The sequence below is a fragment of the Aspergillus wentii genome (genome assembly GCF_001890725.1).
Source record: "Aspergillus wentii DTO 134E9 unplaced genomic scaffold ASPWEscaffold_1, whole genome shotgun sequence".
NCBI classification, from domain to species: Eukaryota; Fungi; Ascomycota; class Eurotiomycetes; order Eurotiales; family Aspergillaceae; genus Aspergillus; species Aspergillus wentii.
The window spans coordinates 4,805,329-4,821,797 of NW_024467832.1; the positions used below are offsets into that span (position 1 = coordinate 4,805,329).

A 16,469-nucleotide genomic window follows, 5' to 3' on the forward strand; every position below is an offset into this window, starting at 1 on the left:
AATCTCCCATATAATCTATAACCCAGCCATCAACTCGCCCATCGAAATCGGCTTGCGAACCGCATTCGAGAAGCCATCATGGTACGTCACCCAGACCTTTCTCCCAGCCTTGGACTCTTCATTTTGCACCGGCTGGCTTTCATTCGAATCACCCTTCGTAGGCGGTGATGGCTGCTGGATGATTCTCCCGAAGAAATCGCGCTTGACGCTCAAATCTTTGACGGTGTCTTTGGTGGGTGTTTTCTTTTGGTCGGCTGTCTTGCTGGATTTGTTGAGATTGGATGAGTTCAGTGCTTCTGCTTGTTTGCGCATTGTTTCCTTGCGGTATTCCTGGTCGAGGACTTGGCGGATGGCGTAGCGGACGGGGGCGGAGCCGCTGCTTGACATTGTGGTTCCGTTTGTTTTGGAGAATGAGACGAGGGAGTCGATGGGTCTGTTTATTTATTAGGGGGGTTTAAGGGAGGGGAGAGGAGAAGGGAAGACTTACGGCTCCATTCTGTACGCCCATCCGCTATGAGCACCGCCTTCGCCTTCGACTCGCACTTTTTCAAACGTCACGCCTAGCCCGGCCATAACCCGCACAGCTAGTTGAATGAGCACACGCTCGCTCTCTTTGCGAACACTAGCTACACTTTTCGAGTCTCCACCACCACGAACAACAACCGGCTTCACATCGGGAGACAGCATCCGCAGGAGATTGGGAATGAGGTCCATAACGACACAGTCTGTCGATCGGAATAATCTAATCAAAGGCGCAGGGAAAGAGGAGTGAAACCCGGTAAGGATAGCCCGATTTTGTTTCTGGGCCTCGAAGGCTGCGAATTCAGCTCGGGGACCGGTGAAAGGGTGTTCTTCCTCGTCTTCCTCGTCCTTCTTTTCTGAGAAGTTTCTCTTGCCCCTTGAAGATGCGAATAGGTGATGGAAGGCTAGGGTGGACTGGCTGAGGTACGGAGTGAGTTCCCAGGATTGTTGTGAGAATACCTTGGATGATAGAGAGTCGTGGAAATGGAGCCAGTCATAGGCTGCATTCGGTTTAGACAGGTATGTGTCATCTTGGTAAGATTGGAGAGGATATGAAGCGAAGCAGTCAGTAGCGCAGCGGTCGTGTTCGTCGCTTGCGTCGACCATCTCGCGCAATCTGTTGATGGCATTGCGTTTCCTAAGATCGGCAACGCCTACTGGGACTTTTGTGCCTGCATCCTGAAATGGGTCTTGGAAGGAATCCTTGCCAACAGGGGGGTCTGGAAATCCCGCACCCTCCGTGAATACTCGATCCACAATATCTTTAACACCTCCGCGGTTTAGACCCTTGAAAAATGCACCACCCTCAGTCGAGCCGTTGAGAACCCTGTCCTCAAGCCAGCTCCGGGTCAGCTTCAGAGAGGAAGCGGGGTTTTCGTTTCTGAGTTTATGGGCCACCCATTCAGCCGCAACGAGTAGACTTCTGATATCGCCTTCTGCTGATCCGCTGCGTTTGTTGCCGCCTTGCTTCCTGCTGGCAAGACCCCAGGATGCTTCACAGAGTCGTCTCACGCTATCGTTATCAGACGGGATCCCTTCTCTAATGAAGATGTTCTTCATGCGTGCCACGACATTTTCCAATGGTGCCTGACGAACATGAATGATCTCAGCCACAGACGAAGCTCTCAGTGGCCGTAGACTGGGGTGATATACGTCGTTGCAAACTAAAATGAGTGGGCGAAGGAATCGAAAGTTATCCGTCTTCTTTTTCTTGCCGGTGTTTGTATTCTTTTCAGACAGGCGGGCCGTATTCTTTTGATCGAGGAGGACCAGGTCGATCAAGGCTTTCATGAAACCTCCTTCGCCGCCCCCGCCAGATCCGCTGACGACGCCGTCTACTTCATCAACGACGACACAAACGGGTCGGCCGGCTTTGCGAACTTTGCTGTCACCGACTTCCACATTCATTCCTTTCACATTCTCCGTGGCAAGAGCATCTCTGATTCTGCCCTTGACGACATCTCTGCTTCGCTCGTCACTGGCGTTGATTTCCAGCGCCTCGTAGCCTGCCTGTTTGGCGCAAACGTGCGCCAAAGTGGTCTTTCCCAGACCTGGCGGGCCGCACAATAACAAGACTTTCCGATGAGGTCGCTCTTCTTCATCTTTATTCGCTTTCTTGGCTTTTGATTTGGCAATGTTGGGGAAGACAATCGGATCCCATCCCTTAAGCCAGCGGAGAACCCATCGGTGGGTGCGTTCGTCACCAACGAGGTCGGTGAATTTCCGAGCTCGGTATTTCTCAGTCCACATTGCATATGTTGCTTTCTTGCTCTTATGACTCATATTATTCGATTCAATGGATGGTTGGACAGCAGGGGGCGGCGGCGGTCTCGAAGCTTTCTCCTGGCTTTCTTGAGCAGCTTCGTCAAGCAGTTTATGGATATCAATTCCGTAGTAGCTCTTCTGAGCCCGTCCAGGGGCGGTTGTAGATCGGCCAGCAACGAGTCTTTCGTAGGGAATGGCGGGTTTGCTAGGTCTCGAAGCGACATTATGCGATTTGCCCGAGCACGTTTTGATTTGAAATACTCCAGCCGGCTTCCTCGATGGACCAGAAGATTCAACAATTGGCTCTCTCGCGACAGGAGGATTGGCCAAAGGCGTCGAGTCAGGAGACTTTTGTGGCGGTCCTGGAATAATCGGGAACTGTGTGGGTTGCACGGTGGGCTGCTCTTGAATCTCGAATTGGCTCATCTGCGCATCGCCAAACGCATCCAATGCGTCTTGGTCTTCATCCTCGTCCTCGTCGTCCAGGAAACCTCCCATGATTTTCTGCCGCTTGGGCTCCGACGATTGCGGCGGTTCGTCATTCTTTCTCTTCTGCGGGTCTGTAGGCGAGGGGGGTCCTGAGGGGAAGCCAGCGGGCGAAGACATGAAGGGCATTTTCACCGTGGGAGGAGAGGAGGGTAGTAGTGGTAATAAACGAGCTGGCGAAGAGGGTAAGATATGTTGAAACTGTTTAGATTTGGTCGGAGTATCTGCCCATTAGTATAAGCCAGTCTGGATCTATAGAACCAACCTACCAGGTCTTATATCGTCGTCACTGCGAAAAACATCGGAGAGATTCCAGGCGCGATGCTGGATAACAACTTTATTGCGAGTTTTCTCGATGCGCTGGTTGTTCAAAGCCTCGAGGTCGTCGGAGAAGGACTCTGAGGGGAAATTTGGGATATCGGAGTGGAGGTGTAAGGCCGGGTCGAAGGAGGGGGGTACTGATGGAGGCGAAGTCGTCATCAAAGGCGTTTAGAGAGTCATTTCTGTCGTGGATATGGTTATTGGAATAGTCAATGGTGTCTGCTGTGGTTATTGCGAGTCTTGAAGTTGAAGTTGAATCGCGAATCTCGGCGCGTGAAGACGCGTAAAACACGCTAGTCCCGATTTGTCATTAATGTACTGCACTGCATCATCAGTTATCTACAGAGTATGCACAGGATTAATCTGATATTCTCTTTGAACAATTAAAATTGCTTGAAGCAGTCTTGATGAAAAGTCAATAATATTGCTGAGCAGAAATGTGCATGCGCAAGTATCACCAGCCCTAACTGACACGATTCTATCCCTTGCCCTGTACCCTATCCACCAAGTTTAGTCCGTTAGGTTGGCACAGTTCTGACATCTATAGGGATGACAGTGGCCAGGTTAAAGCTCTCGCCTATCACAACTTCAATTTCAAAGTCAAGCATCCTACGAAAAAGACCTGCGTTCTTAAGACATGATATCGTACCTTAAGATAAACTATCTGAACTATATGTAGATTGATCTAGCTTCTAGCTTACAGAGAGTGGCATTAATTCTATTAGGTATACTGGATTAAAGGTTTTGTCCTTTCACAGGGCTTCTATTAATATTCAACTATGCATCAATGCTGATTGCTGGGCCATCAGCCATGTGCTGGTTTGCCGTATTGTCGATTACGACAATTGCCTTTGCGGGCACGGCGACCCCGACACGAGAGGTCCTCTGAAGGATAAGAGGTCGAAATCAAATTGCTCGATATTGTGCGTAGTAGGTTGATATGATGAAGAGAACATTGTGTAGGTGTTGAGGAAGATAAGTAGCTGCAGACACTCGTGGAACTCTATATAGATTATAGTCTCAAATATTGGCCTTGGTATGATTGGACATGGCACGAAACTAGACAAGTTCAGGACAAGCAAATGTGTATATCGAAAATGAGTATTTAGCTACTAGACAGATATACACGGAGGTCTTTCATAATACCATTGTCAGACCATCATACAAAGAATCACCATTTCATGCTGCACGGTATCTTGCCAAGCCATGGGGTTTGTGATATCGAATATGTTTGTATGGAAAGTCAAGATCGAATTATCTGCTGGGAAACTGCTCGGCAGCGCAGCAGGGAGGTTTCATGGTATCGAACTGTGCCTTTCGAGGGTACTGTAAAAAGCTAGCTTTAGTTTTGGTCAAGTAGAAATAAAAGAGGGGATAAGATACTAGGAAAGGAACAAAAGAAACTCAAGAGTAGTATGCACAAGAAGAGTGTTTTCATCGAAATTGGCATTTTAGCCAGCACAAGTTAAGAGCTGGGTCTATTCTCGTTCTTCCTCAACACCTCCACCTCACCCGCTGCAAACTGAAAATCATTGCCTTGAACACCAGCTTGCGGGTAGAAGCTCCAATTTCCAATCTTCAGTGTCTGTACTAGTGCTGCTAAATAAATATTCTGGCGAACTGTTCTGAGAAATTTCCAGAGTATCCTGAACGGCTGTCGTGCCCCATTGAGAGTAGATTCAGCCAACCAATGTTGCGTACCATCAAATGAACTAATCAAACACAGCAGCTATTTGAACAAACTCACTAGCATCCTAGCTAGTTCTATGTGCATGAGAAACGATATGGTGTTGCTTGACGACGTTCGAGTTTTGATGGACTGGTCTTTTTTGGCGTTGCTGAGACTGGGCTAGCTGATCTTCTGAGGTTCAAGTTCTTGAGCGAATGAGCCTGTCCTTATGGCTGATGTGTGAGAAAACAGTATGCGATGTCAAGGATTTGGGAATTCCCTGGCATTCGGGCCCAGAAATGACTGAAGCATTCCATTCGTGTGTCAATGTGGGAATTCAAGAACGATTGCTAAAGTAAAGTGAGGGTGTTGCTTATGTTAGCCAGCAAGGGCTGTATAGACAGCAGCAGATAAGTCTGCAAATCAATAGTCATAGGTTCTGCTATGCGCAATGTCAGTAAACAGCCAACATGTCCAATTAGGTAGAATTTACTTCTCTTAGCATCATTCTAGAAGCAATTACTATGTTTTTCGTCCATCTAGGCAGGTCCAATATCTTCACACAGATGCAAGACCGCGAGCTGCAGCGCGACTGAGGGATGTGGTCATCTTGGAAAATCACTATTGCCTGGGCTCGAAGATTTTGACAGTAGCAATACGTAATAGCAGCCAGTGGCTAATCAAAGACTGCGATTGTAAAATGCGAAGTCGAGGCAAATATTATAAAGTGAGGAGATAAAGCGGGAGATTGAGATTGGGGAGGCGACCAGGTCATCAAGAATCTAGAACCATTTTGTTAGTACCTACAATGACGGTAGATACGTATTGGATCGGGTTACCTCTTCCCAAGTCTCGGGCCAGAAAGCTTCAGCAGCCGTGGCGGCATCCTTTCGGGCTTCGGGGCTGGGATTAACATGGCATATATGTCAATGCAAAGTCAATGATTGGGATCCGGGGAGTTTCTTGTTTTATTGCAAGTTGCAATCAATAAACAAGACATTAAGCTCTTGCCTCTGCACTATGCGAGCTGTCAAAGCCCATGCGCTGCATATTCCACAGGTGCGGTTTTCTATCAATGGATTTTGAGGATCTGTACAGAGAGGTAACTATTTAGATCAATGAGAAAAGGACGAAATGAAATAGAGTAAATGAGACGATAGAAACCGGGTTCGATGAAGCTATCGCGAAGTACCTTAGCTACGAAGTAGATGGAGGAGGAGCAGGACGATTAGGGTAGAAGGCGGTGGGGCGGACAGAAACGCTGCACGGACCATTTCGGCCCGGATGTCTTGGCAATATCAACACCATCGGATATCCGATCTGTATACAAGTTTCGCTGGATCGAAAAGCATCAAAACGCACCACAACGTCTACAATGAAGCCAGTCTTTGAAATGCATGAACATAATGAAGTCCATGGATGAAATTCATACGATCATAACGTCTATAAACAACATTACACGAATCGAGCCATTTTAACCCCAATCCAGTCATTAAACACGCAACTTTTGTCGTTCAGAGCTCGTTTTTCGAGTCTACAACTCCTCATCAGAGAAAACCTCTTCACCGCGCTTGCGTCTGGCCATGCGATCCTTCTTCTTTTTCTATTTTGGGATTAGCGTCATCCTGGATCAGATAAAAATGCGGGGAAAGGCAAAAATCGATGAAAACTTACCCTGAGTTCGGAGGCAGTGAGCTTCTTCTTCTGCTCGACAACAGTTTTGTTGCCCATAGCATCAACGTGTTCAGTAGCCTGTTCTTTACCAGCCAGACGAGGTCCAGATCCTTGTCCCTGAACCCAGTTGTGACCGGAGGGAGTCATCTTTCCGTCGACGACAGCCCACACTTCCTCGGTGAGGTTCTCAGTGAACTCACGAGAGTGAGTAATGATAACGACACCACCCTCGAAGCTCTTAATGGCCTTAGACAGAGCACCAAGAGAGTCACGGTCAAGGTAGTTAGTAGGCTCGTCAAGAACGATGACGTGGGGGCGCTGCCACGAGCAAGCGGCAAGGACGACCTTGACACGCTGACCACCGGACAGACCGCGCATACGGGAGTGGGAAACCAACTCAGCGTCGAGACCGAACATGGAGCAGTGCTGTTCAATCTCCTTGCGGACCAGAGGACGGAACTGACCGCTGGCAAGAGCCTCCTTCTGATCGATATCGGCAACCATCTTGGCGTGGGAGACCTGGATCTCGGAACGGGGAATCCAGGCGTTGTCGCTGGTCATCATGGGAGTCCACTTCTCACTCTTCATGCCAATGTTGTCTCCCAAGCTGAACGAACACTCGTACTCGTAGCTGTTCTTGAACTTACGACGAGAGTGGATACCAATGACACGACGGGGAGTACCCTCGATCATGTAGATCTTGTCCATAGCCTTCTCATCCTCATCGGTGACGATCTTGTTGGCACGGTCCATGGTCTCACGGTCCTCACCAGTCTGGAAACGCCACTGGATGTACTCGGAGGGAGTCAAGTCGAGGTGGTGGTCAATGTGAGCGAAAGCGTGCTGCTTAATGTAGGCAATACGGATGTTCTCGTGCTGGTAAACCTCACCGGAGGTGGGGATCAACTCACCGGTCAAGACGTTGACCAGGGTAGATTTACCAGCACCGTTGGGACCAATGACGGCAATACGAGAGCCCAGAGACACCTGGAAGGAGATGTCGGTGATCTGGGGGCGGGGAGTTCCAGGGTACTGGAAGGACATGTTGGTGACACGGACGATGGCCTTGGCCTTGGTCTTGACACCCTCAAGGAAACCGGGCTCGGGGAACTTAAACTCCAACTCGGAAGCACCGAGCTCGTAGTAAGAGCGAGCAGAAGGAACCTTCTGGACGAACTCACTCAGGGTACCACGGTAACGCTTGAGCTTGAAGTTACGCTCGTAGTGAACGACGTGCTGGATAACGTTGTCCAAGAACTTGCTGTCGTGGGAGACCATGATGGAAGTGCAAGGAGAGGTCTTGAGGTAGTTCTCCAACCAGGCAACGTTCTTGACGTCCAAGTGGTTGGTAGGCTCGTCGAGCAAGAGAATGTCGGGCTCCTCGAACACAGCACGGGCAAGAGCCAACTTCATCTTCCAACCACCAGAAAGGGCGGTGATGGGACCCTCGAACTGCTCACGGAGGAAACCGAACTCCTCGAGCTTGGCCTCGACATCGGCCTGCTTGGGCTCGAGACCAACCTCCTGGAGCTTCTGCATGGTCCAGCCGATAACAGTCTTCTCAGTATCGGCAGCGTCCAAATCGTGCTCAACGAACACGGTCTTGACCTCATCCTTCTTGGGGAAACCCTCGAGCTGCTCGTTGTTGATGGCACGCATGAGAGTGGTCTTACCGGTACCGTTGGGACCGAGGAGACCGTAACGCTGACCACGCTTCAAGCGGAGACGGGTTTGGTTAAGCAGAATCTTGGCACCATAGGCCAGAGAGAAGGTGCAGTTGCAAAGGTCCTCACCTTCCTCCTCGTCCGAGGGGATGGCATCAGCCTCAGCAGCGTCAGGAGAAGCCTTCTTGCGGAGAGTCTCAGCAATGGACTTGGCATCAGCCTCACCAACAAGGGCGGTGATGTAGGGGAGAGCGTTCTGGGTCCAGCTGGCAACATCGGCGTCCTTCTCGTCGACGAGCTGACCGGCAATGGCGGAGATGAACTCAATGGTGACCTCGGACTGCTCAGCCTGGGCCTTGTACTTGGGAGCAAGGATATCCTTGAGGATAGCGGAAACAGTAGAGATGTCACCGGCATGGGAGATCTCGGGGATCTTGCCGTTCTTGACATCACCGACACGGCAGATGGTATCCAAGGCCTGCTTGGTCTTCTCACGGGCCTCGGGGTCGGCAAGAGTCTCGTGGTTCTTCTCCAGACGAGGAATCAACTTGGGCAAGAAAGGAGCGACGATCTGAGGGTCCTCGACGAGCTTGCACATGTTGTCGACAATGACAGCGGACTTACGCTTGATGGGGGTCTCACGCTCAACGAGACCACGGTCAAGCAAGGGAACCATGATAGCCAAGGTAGGGCCGGTGACATCGGAAACGAAAGTGGTGGCACCCAAGAGGTGAACGGTCTCGGGGACGTTCTCGGGCTTGGAGATACACTTGATGAGCTCGGGAATGAAACGCTCGATATCCTTGTTGACGATAAGACCGCAGACCTTCTCCATGGTGCCGTAGGCGGCCTTCTTGACCTCGTTCTTGGTGTCCCACATGGCCTCGGAGACGACGGGAATCAGGTCGGGCACACGGAAGGAGAGCTGAGCGGGGGCGGTCTCAACGAGAGTCTCCAGACACTCGAGAGCGGTCATCTTCTCAGCCCACTTCTGGGCATTGGCCAGAGAGTCGAGGATAGGAGGGAGAGCGGCCTTGACAGCGTTGGGGTTGAGACCCTTGACAATGGCAATGGCAGTAGCCTGAGCAACGTTCTTGACAGGGATCATCTTGTCACCAACGGCGGCGAGGACGGGGCCCAGGAGGGCGAGGAGGTGGGGCTCGACACCGGGGGCGACGCTGGAGTGGGAAGCAATGGCGCGGATGGCCTCCAGGGCGCGCTCACGGGCGGTGGCATCCTTCTTGTTGCCGAGCTGCTTCTTGAAAGACTCGACGGCCCTGAAGAAAATTCTGTTAGTGAACTGTATGCTGGATTTGGCGGGGTAAGACGATGCGACATACTTGAGGGGCAGAGTCTGCTCGGGGATGGGACCACCGAAGAGAGAAGCGATGTTGCCAGCGGCAGCGTTCACCTCATCCTGGCTGGTGGAGATGTTGAGGTTCTTGATGAGGTCCTCAAGGACGGCAACCGACTGAGCGGTCTCCTTGGCCGAGACGGCGGGAACGGAGGCAACGTCGGCGGCAGGCATTTTGAAGTTTTAGTCGTAAAATCGAAGAAAATAAAAATGAAAAACAAGAACGTCCAAAAGGCGTTCTATGAGGGTATCTTGATAAAGTGGCGGCCCACGAACTACGTCTCGCAAAGACGCAGGGAACGCTCTAAACTGGCCTGAGCGAAATCTATTTGTCTAAATAAAAGACAAACGGAAAACAAGAGAAAAAAAGAGGACCAGACCTCTCAAAAAAGAAAAAAAGGAAAAAGGATAGAGGATGGAAGAGGAGAGGAGGAGGGGAGAGATTAGGAACGGGGGGAGCGAGGAGGGGATGATATTTATCGCTTTGTGGCCCTCTTTTTTTTTTCGCCGCCCAACCCTCCATGAGGGACAGCGAAAAAATTTTTTTGTTGCTCGGCCCTGGTCCCGCACTAGTGCCGGATGCGGACTAGTGCCGATGACTGTCGAAACAGCCGTCCCCGATAGGGTGCGTGTCGGGATTGGGCCAAATTCATGCACGGTGATTGGCTGGAAGGCAGGGCAGGATTTAAAATGCATCAAATTCTGATTTTTATTTTTCCAATGGTTCTCCGTCGGATGGACCGAAAAGGAGAAGGGTTGATAAAAGTGGAAGTTTTCAGAAGATTCCGGATTCAGCATTGTTATCGACAATGCTTAGTACTGTTACTACGGTATAGATGTGCTATCTACTGTTATCTACTTGTTATCTGCTAGGTACCTAAGGCTTCAACAACATTTCTACCTTAGGCTATCACCCGTGATCATCTATGTAGTACGTAGTAATTCTAAGGCTCTAAGCACGCCCCTTGACTAGCCCTCAAACGGGCTGAGTGCATCAGCGCAGCCTTGACAAGCCGTGAATCCGGGGATAGAGCATAGCATCACCACTTTAGTCCCCGTCCCCGTGTGTGTTGGCTTGCAGATACAATGCTGGGGGAGATTCTATTTCTGTCGCCACCCTCCATCAACAACTTTTTTTTTTTTTTTGGCGCTTCCCTCCCTGTCGGTGGCGCAGCTTACAGTGATTCTCCTTTTTTCTTTTTTTTCTTTCAAAAATTTTCTTCCTCATCGAATACCATATTTTTAAAGTTGGCCATGTTCCATGGATAGATGTTGTTGCGTCTCCGTTCATGTCCGTTGAAATCCAGACCAGGCTTAGCTGATGCTATTATTGCAATAGCAAACATCAGCACAAGGCATACAGCATATATCAGAAATGAAATATGAAAGAAATACATCTTCCGAGTCATGTTTCAAAGAAAAAAGCATGCCTACTTACGGCGTAGATTGATTGATTGTCCTTCTGGGGTAGATCAGCGCTAAACCACCACATCCATCATATTACTCGTCCATCGACTGAAACGATGGCGGACTGAGAGGACAGGCATGAGCATCACCGCCATTTTAGCCATCCTTGACTTGGTCAGTACTCACCGCTCTTCATTTATCTTTTATCATCCTGGATTATCATCTACTCAATGGAGTACTCCCATCCTCTGGCCAGTTCATCATACATAGGGTTGGGTTTGACTGACTTTCGTATTGCATTACCGCCCCCCTATTAAACCCTCTCTGGAACAAAGTACAATATACTATTCGGACTATAACCCTTGAAGCCCCTATTACCCACTCCTTATCCCCCGCGAAAAGAACCGGAGATGGTGGCAAAACTATTGTCTGTACAGTGGTGGGTCTGGAACTTTAACCACACATCATATTTCTACGGACTACAGGTGCAGATGCAGCATGTAGAATATATAGTATTATTTAGAGGTGCCTTGCTTATTGATTGGTTTTAGAATTTGTTGCTATGGTGTGGTGCTGTGTTGTTCTGTAGATATGCCCGAATGCTTCGGCCGCTACACAGAAGTACTGCCGTTATTATTTCGGTGGATTTTAATAATAGCACTTAATATCTAGCCAAAGATAGATGAAAACATACTCAAAACATAAGTGCAAAGTTTTCATATGTTTTTCTTCCATTCGTGGAATCATAAATTGCCACCGGCAATGGTGGGATTACGTCGGTGCTACTCCTCGGTTCTATCCTTGACATTTCTATCGTTCGAAAACAGTCGTCTTTTGGATAAACTGATAAATTTTATTTCCACTTGCTCATTTCGCTTTCAGGTTCCCCGTAATAACTCCGATGGATCCTAGAAGCAGCTGTCCTCTGCCCTAATAATATCAAGCCATCGACGTACTTCAGAAGATCAAGGTGGCAACGGATACAACCCCCCAGTGCTTTTCCGGAGTACATCTATCGTCCGACCAAACTTAAATCGATGTCATCTCATGCAGAGGTCCATATGCAACAGGTGGCGAATAGTTCAGAAGACGTTGCCATCTCCAAGTGAATCGGAACAATAGAACACAGGTTGCTATTTAGACTAAGAATACAATTCAAGAAAGAAAAAAAAACTCGTTGGCCAACTTCCCGCTCATTCAGGGCGCCATATAAACACCAATCAACGATGCCTACTCAACAGGGTATCCATATCACAGCCTCATGATCGCACGCAGTTATCCATCAGTCGCTGTCAGAGCTTGAGCTGGAAGAGCTAGAGCTTGATCCGCGCTTATGGTGCTTGTGGTGCTTGTGATGCTTCTTCTCCTTCTTATGCTTTTTATCATGCTTCTTGTGTCTGTTTGGTTGAAAATCAGCATCAGGACCTTTGCTTCCTTGCCAGAAGAAACTTACAGCTTGCTAGCCATGTTCATTCCTGCAGCACCGGCCAGCGCACCTCCTGCCGTCCCCAAAAATCCTCCACCGAGTTTATGACCGACAAAACCACCACCGGCAGCACCGACTATGGATGAGCCTAAGCCCTTCTCTCCTCCTGGGCCTCCTGGGGCTGGCGGCTGCCCTGCTGGATATTGCCCCCCTGGCTGAGAATTATAATACGAGGCATTCGCGCCCCCTTGGTGTTGTGGCTGTTGTGGAGGATAAGGGGAGTGTCCGCGCTCGTATGGATAATTCACCTGCGAGCTGTATCCATAGGAGGGAGCAGGCCCTTGATCGTAAGATGGGGGAGGGCCGCCGTATGGATGATGCTGCTGGGGAGGGGGCTGACAGAAGTTAGTTTTCCCGCGCCCTCGAGGTCTGCATGAAAGTGTAGCTTGGCTTGGGGCGATAGTGTCTGCAACAAAAGCGAAGAACAGGGATGAAGTCTTGGGCTTACCCCGGGTGGATAATATCCATGTTGCTGCGGCTGTCCGTACTGGCCCTGAGGAGGGTAGTAGCCTTGCTGACTAGAGTATGCCCCGTCGTACTGACCACTGCCTGGCTGCGGCGGGCCGTATTGGTTGTATTGGGGATGACCGTAAGGGCTGGACATGATGGTTTAATAAACCAGAGAAATAGATAGATGCCGATGTCGTATGGAAGGTATTCAACAATCGAAGTTCAGTATCGATTGAGGAAGAGAACAGATGCAGACTAAATATGAATAAAACGATGGCTCGACATCGTTCAGCCGAAGGAAAGAGCCATGGTTTATCTACCTCACCTCAGCGGGGCTGAGTCGGTGGTGATGGTCGGCATTTCAGGGGGGCGGAAATCACGATGGGATGACCAGCCACTAAGAGAGACGACAAAAAGCCTATGTGGGCATTCTGTGCGAGAGAGATGATCTTATTCTGATATGCACAGTAGATCAGTGGTTGTTCTAGGAATTGTGGCTGAGGTTGCTCGGACAGCGTGGGAGATTGCGGTTGAAGGTGGGGAACACGTCGTCCTACACAGCCACGAGAGGATCGATACAGTGCTGCATGATCTCATTATTTTATTACTTGCAGCTGTTCATTCGTCATTGTATGCGTCAGTCATGCTATCTATCAAAGGATATTTTTGTCAGATACATGCAAAAGATTCGCATCGTCAGCAATTTCATTTCTCCTTATCGATAAGCAAGCAGCATTGGTGGGGTGAGTCGAATTCATTCTTGGTCAAGACTATACTGACAACGACATGTCTCCAGGTATAGCTTGAGTTCTTCTTTCCCGGTAAATTTCAGAAATTAGAGAAACGGGGAAACAATTGCGGGTAAGAAGAAAGAAAATCATGCCCCTCCAAGTTCCTCAAGTTCACGCTCCAGCTCCTCCGCCTGCTCCTCCTCTGCCTCCAACTCCTCCTCTTTGACCTCCAGCCGTGCCTCTGTCTCCCGCAGATTTTGCTCTGCCCTTTCTAAGGCCCTCTCTGCTCTTCTACTCTCTGCCTGTGCGGCGCGGCCTTCCCTCCAGGATCTCTCGAGCTCAGCAAGCAGCTCCCGACGCCGCTGGTCTTGCGCAGACATCGGGAGCTGCTGCTGCTCGTCCCCCGGAGGGAGGCGCACGCCCTGGACGGCTAGGTCATTCAACATCTAGAAAGACTTTGTTAGTACCTATAGTGGCGGTAGATACGTATTGGCTCATGTTACCTCTTCCCAGGTTTCGGGCCAGGAGCACTGGGTGGTGGTAGTGGTGGTGACGACGGCAGCGGCTGGCTGGCTCTATATGATTAAGATCATGTCAGTTATCATGAAAGAGAATCAACGAATTTCTGTGTTGAAAATGGAGAAAGGAAGTAACTTGATGTCATACCTTGGGGGTAGGCGCGGTTGATTTTTTCTCGGGCTTGGGTGTTGGGATCCCCATGGCTACATATGCGTTAATCAAGAGTGATATAGTTCTTGGTCGATGATACTTACTGTCGTTGTTTTCTTATAAGAAGACAGGAAAAAGAAGATCAAGCGAAATAGATAGAGAGAATATAATGGGTTCGATGTGTTTTGTTGCTTACAAGAAGAGAAGAGAAGAAAACCCACCTCAGATATTTGGATATGCAGCTTGGGCGTGTTGCCAATCCGGGACTAACTAGGCATTCACTGTACACTGACTCGACAGGCCCAGTGTTACGCCCCAGTAGATCATCACTAGAAGCCATCGCATAGAAGAAACAGAACAGTCAATATTCGCTGCCCACGTCCAACACCGACAGGCTCCAAGAGGCGTTTGTTGTATAAGTCATGTTCCCGATAGGTCCATGCATAATCTTCTGGCAAGTTGGCAAAACAAAAGTACGTTGATATAGGAATTACTCAAAGGCTTCTCGAGCTCCGAGAGACGTATATATTGAATCATATTGTAATATGGTATAGACTGATTCCATGTCTGTTCATGCCCTGTCTCTCCAAACCCCAACGAACTCCCTCCAGAACGAAAAGCAACCACATCAACACCGAATTGAAATTGAAACATTGTCAACTTTCTCTTTCGTTTCTTTCCATCCACGATCAAATTTCCGAAGAATGCTTCCCTCTGGCTTTTCAGAGCCATCTCTTGCTCGCAGGGGAAACCACATGCGAATAAACAATAAGACAATCATTCATCACCTGTTCAAACATGCTCACCGTTGAAATCGCTGCTCGATAGGCGGCATCCATATTTTCTTTTTCTTATATAGAAACAACACAACAAAATGGCAAATATGATGACTTGAAGGTATTAACCTTCGCAATTGCTGCTTCATAGGCAGCATCCATGTCATCTTCTTTTTTAACAAAGTATATTTTCAAATTTTTCTCTAAAATCACGCCTCTCCTCCTTGGTCCTGAGGACCTCATCGACAGCTTTTCGGTTTTCTTCTTCCTATGATGGGAGATGTATACCCTGAATAGCATACATCTCCCAAACCTGATCATAGTTAGTATATTTCTATCTGTAATACTAGGAAAGGTTACTTACCCGCCTCCATGCCTCATTTGCTGGGCGGGCATGAGTACTTTCGTGGATCCCTTTGATGCAATGAGCGCGCCTATATCCATCTCGTCGGGTATTTGAACTCGGAGTTTCTGGAATTGGCCTTTCAACTGCTCACGCGCCTATACACATGGTTAGTATATAAAATAAATAGGTCGTATTATATATGGATGGATTGCCTTTGTGCCTGCTTCGAGCCTTGTCTTTTTTGTTTTCAAAGGCTTCAACACTCTCTCCCATAATATCTTTTCTCTGCTTCAACTCTTGTCTAACGTCATAATCTTCTCAGTCCACTTGATCGAGCTTCTCTCTGATCACCTCCTTTGTCAAAGTTATGCCTTTTGAGGCATACATCTCCACCGCCTAATTATAATTAGTATATTCCAAATATATAGTAGAGTAGACCATTCATCCGACCTCATGCTTCCTCGTGAACAGTCTCCCTTTTTCTTTTTCGGAGAGGGCGGCAGCAGTGGCAGCATTCTCCTGCTTGCTTCTCTTATATTAGCAAAATTGTGTCTATTGACAGATGTATATATAGCAGTTTATACTGTATCACATACCTGGTTGGCAGTCTGGTGGGAGCAGGCGCAGTATTGGGATTCGGGGGGTGGCCGGCGTCATATCCTCATATTCCTGCTTCTCTTATATTAGCCAACTCATATTCAACAATAGATATATACAGCACTTTTCATAATTCATAGAGGCCAATAGTTGGTGGGAGAGGGGGTGGTGAGCTCCTATTTCTCTTGTATTAGTAAACCATATATAGCAGGCATTCGAAATTGGGTAACATACTCTATCTTCATAATCAAAGACTGGCCCGGAGACCTCTGGGCATGCCCATGAAGGGCAGTCGCTCTATTTCTCGCATATTAATAAACCCATTCTTATCGACAAATATATAAATTCAGACTGTACCACATACCTGCGCAGCAGAAGGGAAGTAAAATGCTGTCAAATACAGCATAATTCTCACGCACTGCTAGGTTAGTTTGAAGTATAGAAGATGTTTGAACAATGATACTCACTGCCGATTTGATGAGCGTAATACTCTGCGATGCGAGACCATGTGCAAAGCGTGCCATTTTGCAAAGTCACCATGTATCGTGGAGCC

The 16,469-nt window shown here is 48.7% G+C and overlaps 5 protein-coding genes across 5 annotated transcripts; 1 reads left to right on the plus strand and 4 right to left on the minus strand.

Moving 5' to 3' along the window:
• Positions 1-15: 15 nt before the first annotated feature.
• On the minus strand, positions 16-2,901 carry ASPWEDRAFT_100269 (putative sister chromatid cohesion factor (Chl12); the record flags this gene model as incomplete). Its single annotated transcript, XM_040827292.1, has 2 exons — positions 16-433; positions 488-2,901. The coding sequence occupies 2 exons, from the start codon at positions 2,899-2,901 to the stop codon at positions 16-18; spliced, it is 2,832 nt and encodes a 943-aa protein (XP_040695525.1).
• A 3,395-nt stretch (positions 2,902-6,296) lies between these two features.
• Positions 6,297-9,628, minus strand: ASPWEDRAFT_167845 (putative translation elongation factor eEF-3; the record flags this gene model as incomplete). Its single annotated transcript, XM_040830205.1, has 3 exons — positions 6,297-6,365; positions 6,437-9,377; positions 9,441-9,628. The coding sequence occupies 3 exons, from the start codon at positions 9,626-9,628 to the stop codon at positions 6,297-6,299; spliced, it is 3,198 nt and encodes a 1,065-aa protein (XP_040695526.1).
• Positions 9,629-11,683: 2,055 nt separating this feature from the next.
• Positions 11,684-13,262, minus strand: ASPWEDRAFT_35462 (putative glutamine-serine rich protein MS8). Its single transcript, XM_040834235.1, has 3 exons — positions 12,796-13,262; positions 12,315-12,682; positions 11,684-12,258 (listed from the first exon to the last, which is right to left on the minus strand). Exons 1-3 carry the CDS (start codon positions 12,949-12,951, stop codon positions 12,144-12,146), a joined length of 639 nt encoding a protein of 212 aa, XP_040695527.1. The 5' UTR covers positions 12,952-13,262; the 3' UTR covers positions 11,684-12,143.
• ASPWEDRAFT_288540 (uncharacterized protein) lies at positions 13,105-13,639 on the plus strand. The gene is made up of 2 exons (XM_040833191.1): positions 13,105-13,540; positions 13,600-13,639. The coding sequence occupies exons 1-2, from the start codon at positions 13,258-13,260 to the stop codon at positions 13,602-13,604; spliced, it is 288 nt and encodes a 95-aa protein (XP_040695528.1). The 5' UTR covers positions 13,105-13,257; the 3' UTR covers positions 13,605-13,639.
• ASPWEDRAFT_35464 (uncharacterized protein) lies at positions 13,598-14,375 on the minus strand. Its single transcript, XM_040834236.1, has 2 exons — positions 13,711-14,375; positions 13,598-13,658 (listed from the first exon to the last, which is right to left on the minus strand). The coding sequence occupies exons 1-2, from the start codon at positions 13,972-13,974 to the stop codon at positions 13,626-13,628; spliced, it is 297 nt and encodes a 98-aa protein (XP_040695529.1). The 5' UTR covers positions 13,975-14,375; the 3' UTR covers positions 13,598-13,625.
• Positions 14,376-16,469: the final 2,094 nt, after the last annotated feature.

Excerpts from the sequence above, each read along its gene's own strand:
- ASPWEDRAFT_35462 (XM_040834235.1), bottom strand. The coding sequence starts at position 12,951 with ATGTCCAGCCCTTACGGTCATCCCCAATACAACCAATACGGCCCGCCG. Across the intron at positions 12,683-12,795 it reads ATGGATATTATCCACCCGGG|CCCCCTCCCCAGCAGCATCA; the intron begins GTAAGCCCAAGA and ends AACTTCTGTCAG. Across the intron at positions 12,259-12,314 it reads ATGAACATGGCTAGCAAGCT|ACACAAGAAGCATGATAAAA; the intron begins GTAAGTTTCTTC and ends TCAACCAAACAG.
- ASPWEDRAFT_288540 (XM_040833191.1), top strand. The coding sequence starts at position 13,258 with ATGCACAGTAGATCAGTGGTTGTTCTAGGAATTGTGGCTGAGGTTGCT.
- ASPWEDRAFT_35464 (XM_040834236.1), bottom strand. The coding sequence starts at position 13,974 with ATGTTGAATGACCTAGCCGTCCAGGGCGTGCGCCTCCCTCCGGGGGAC. Across the intron at positions 13,659-13,710 it reads AGGAGGAGCAGGCGGAGGAG|CCGCAATTGTTTCCCCGTTT; the intron begins CTGGAGCGTGAA and ends CTTTCTTCTTAC.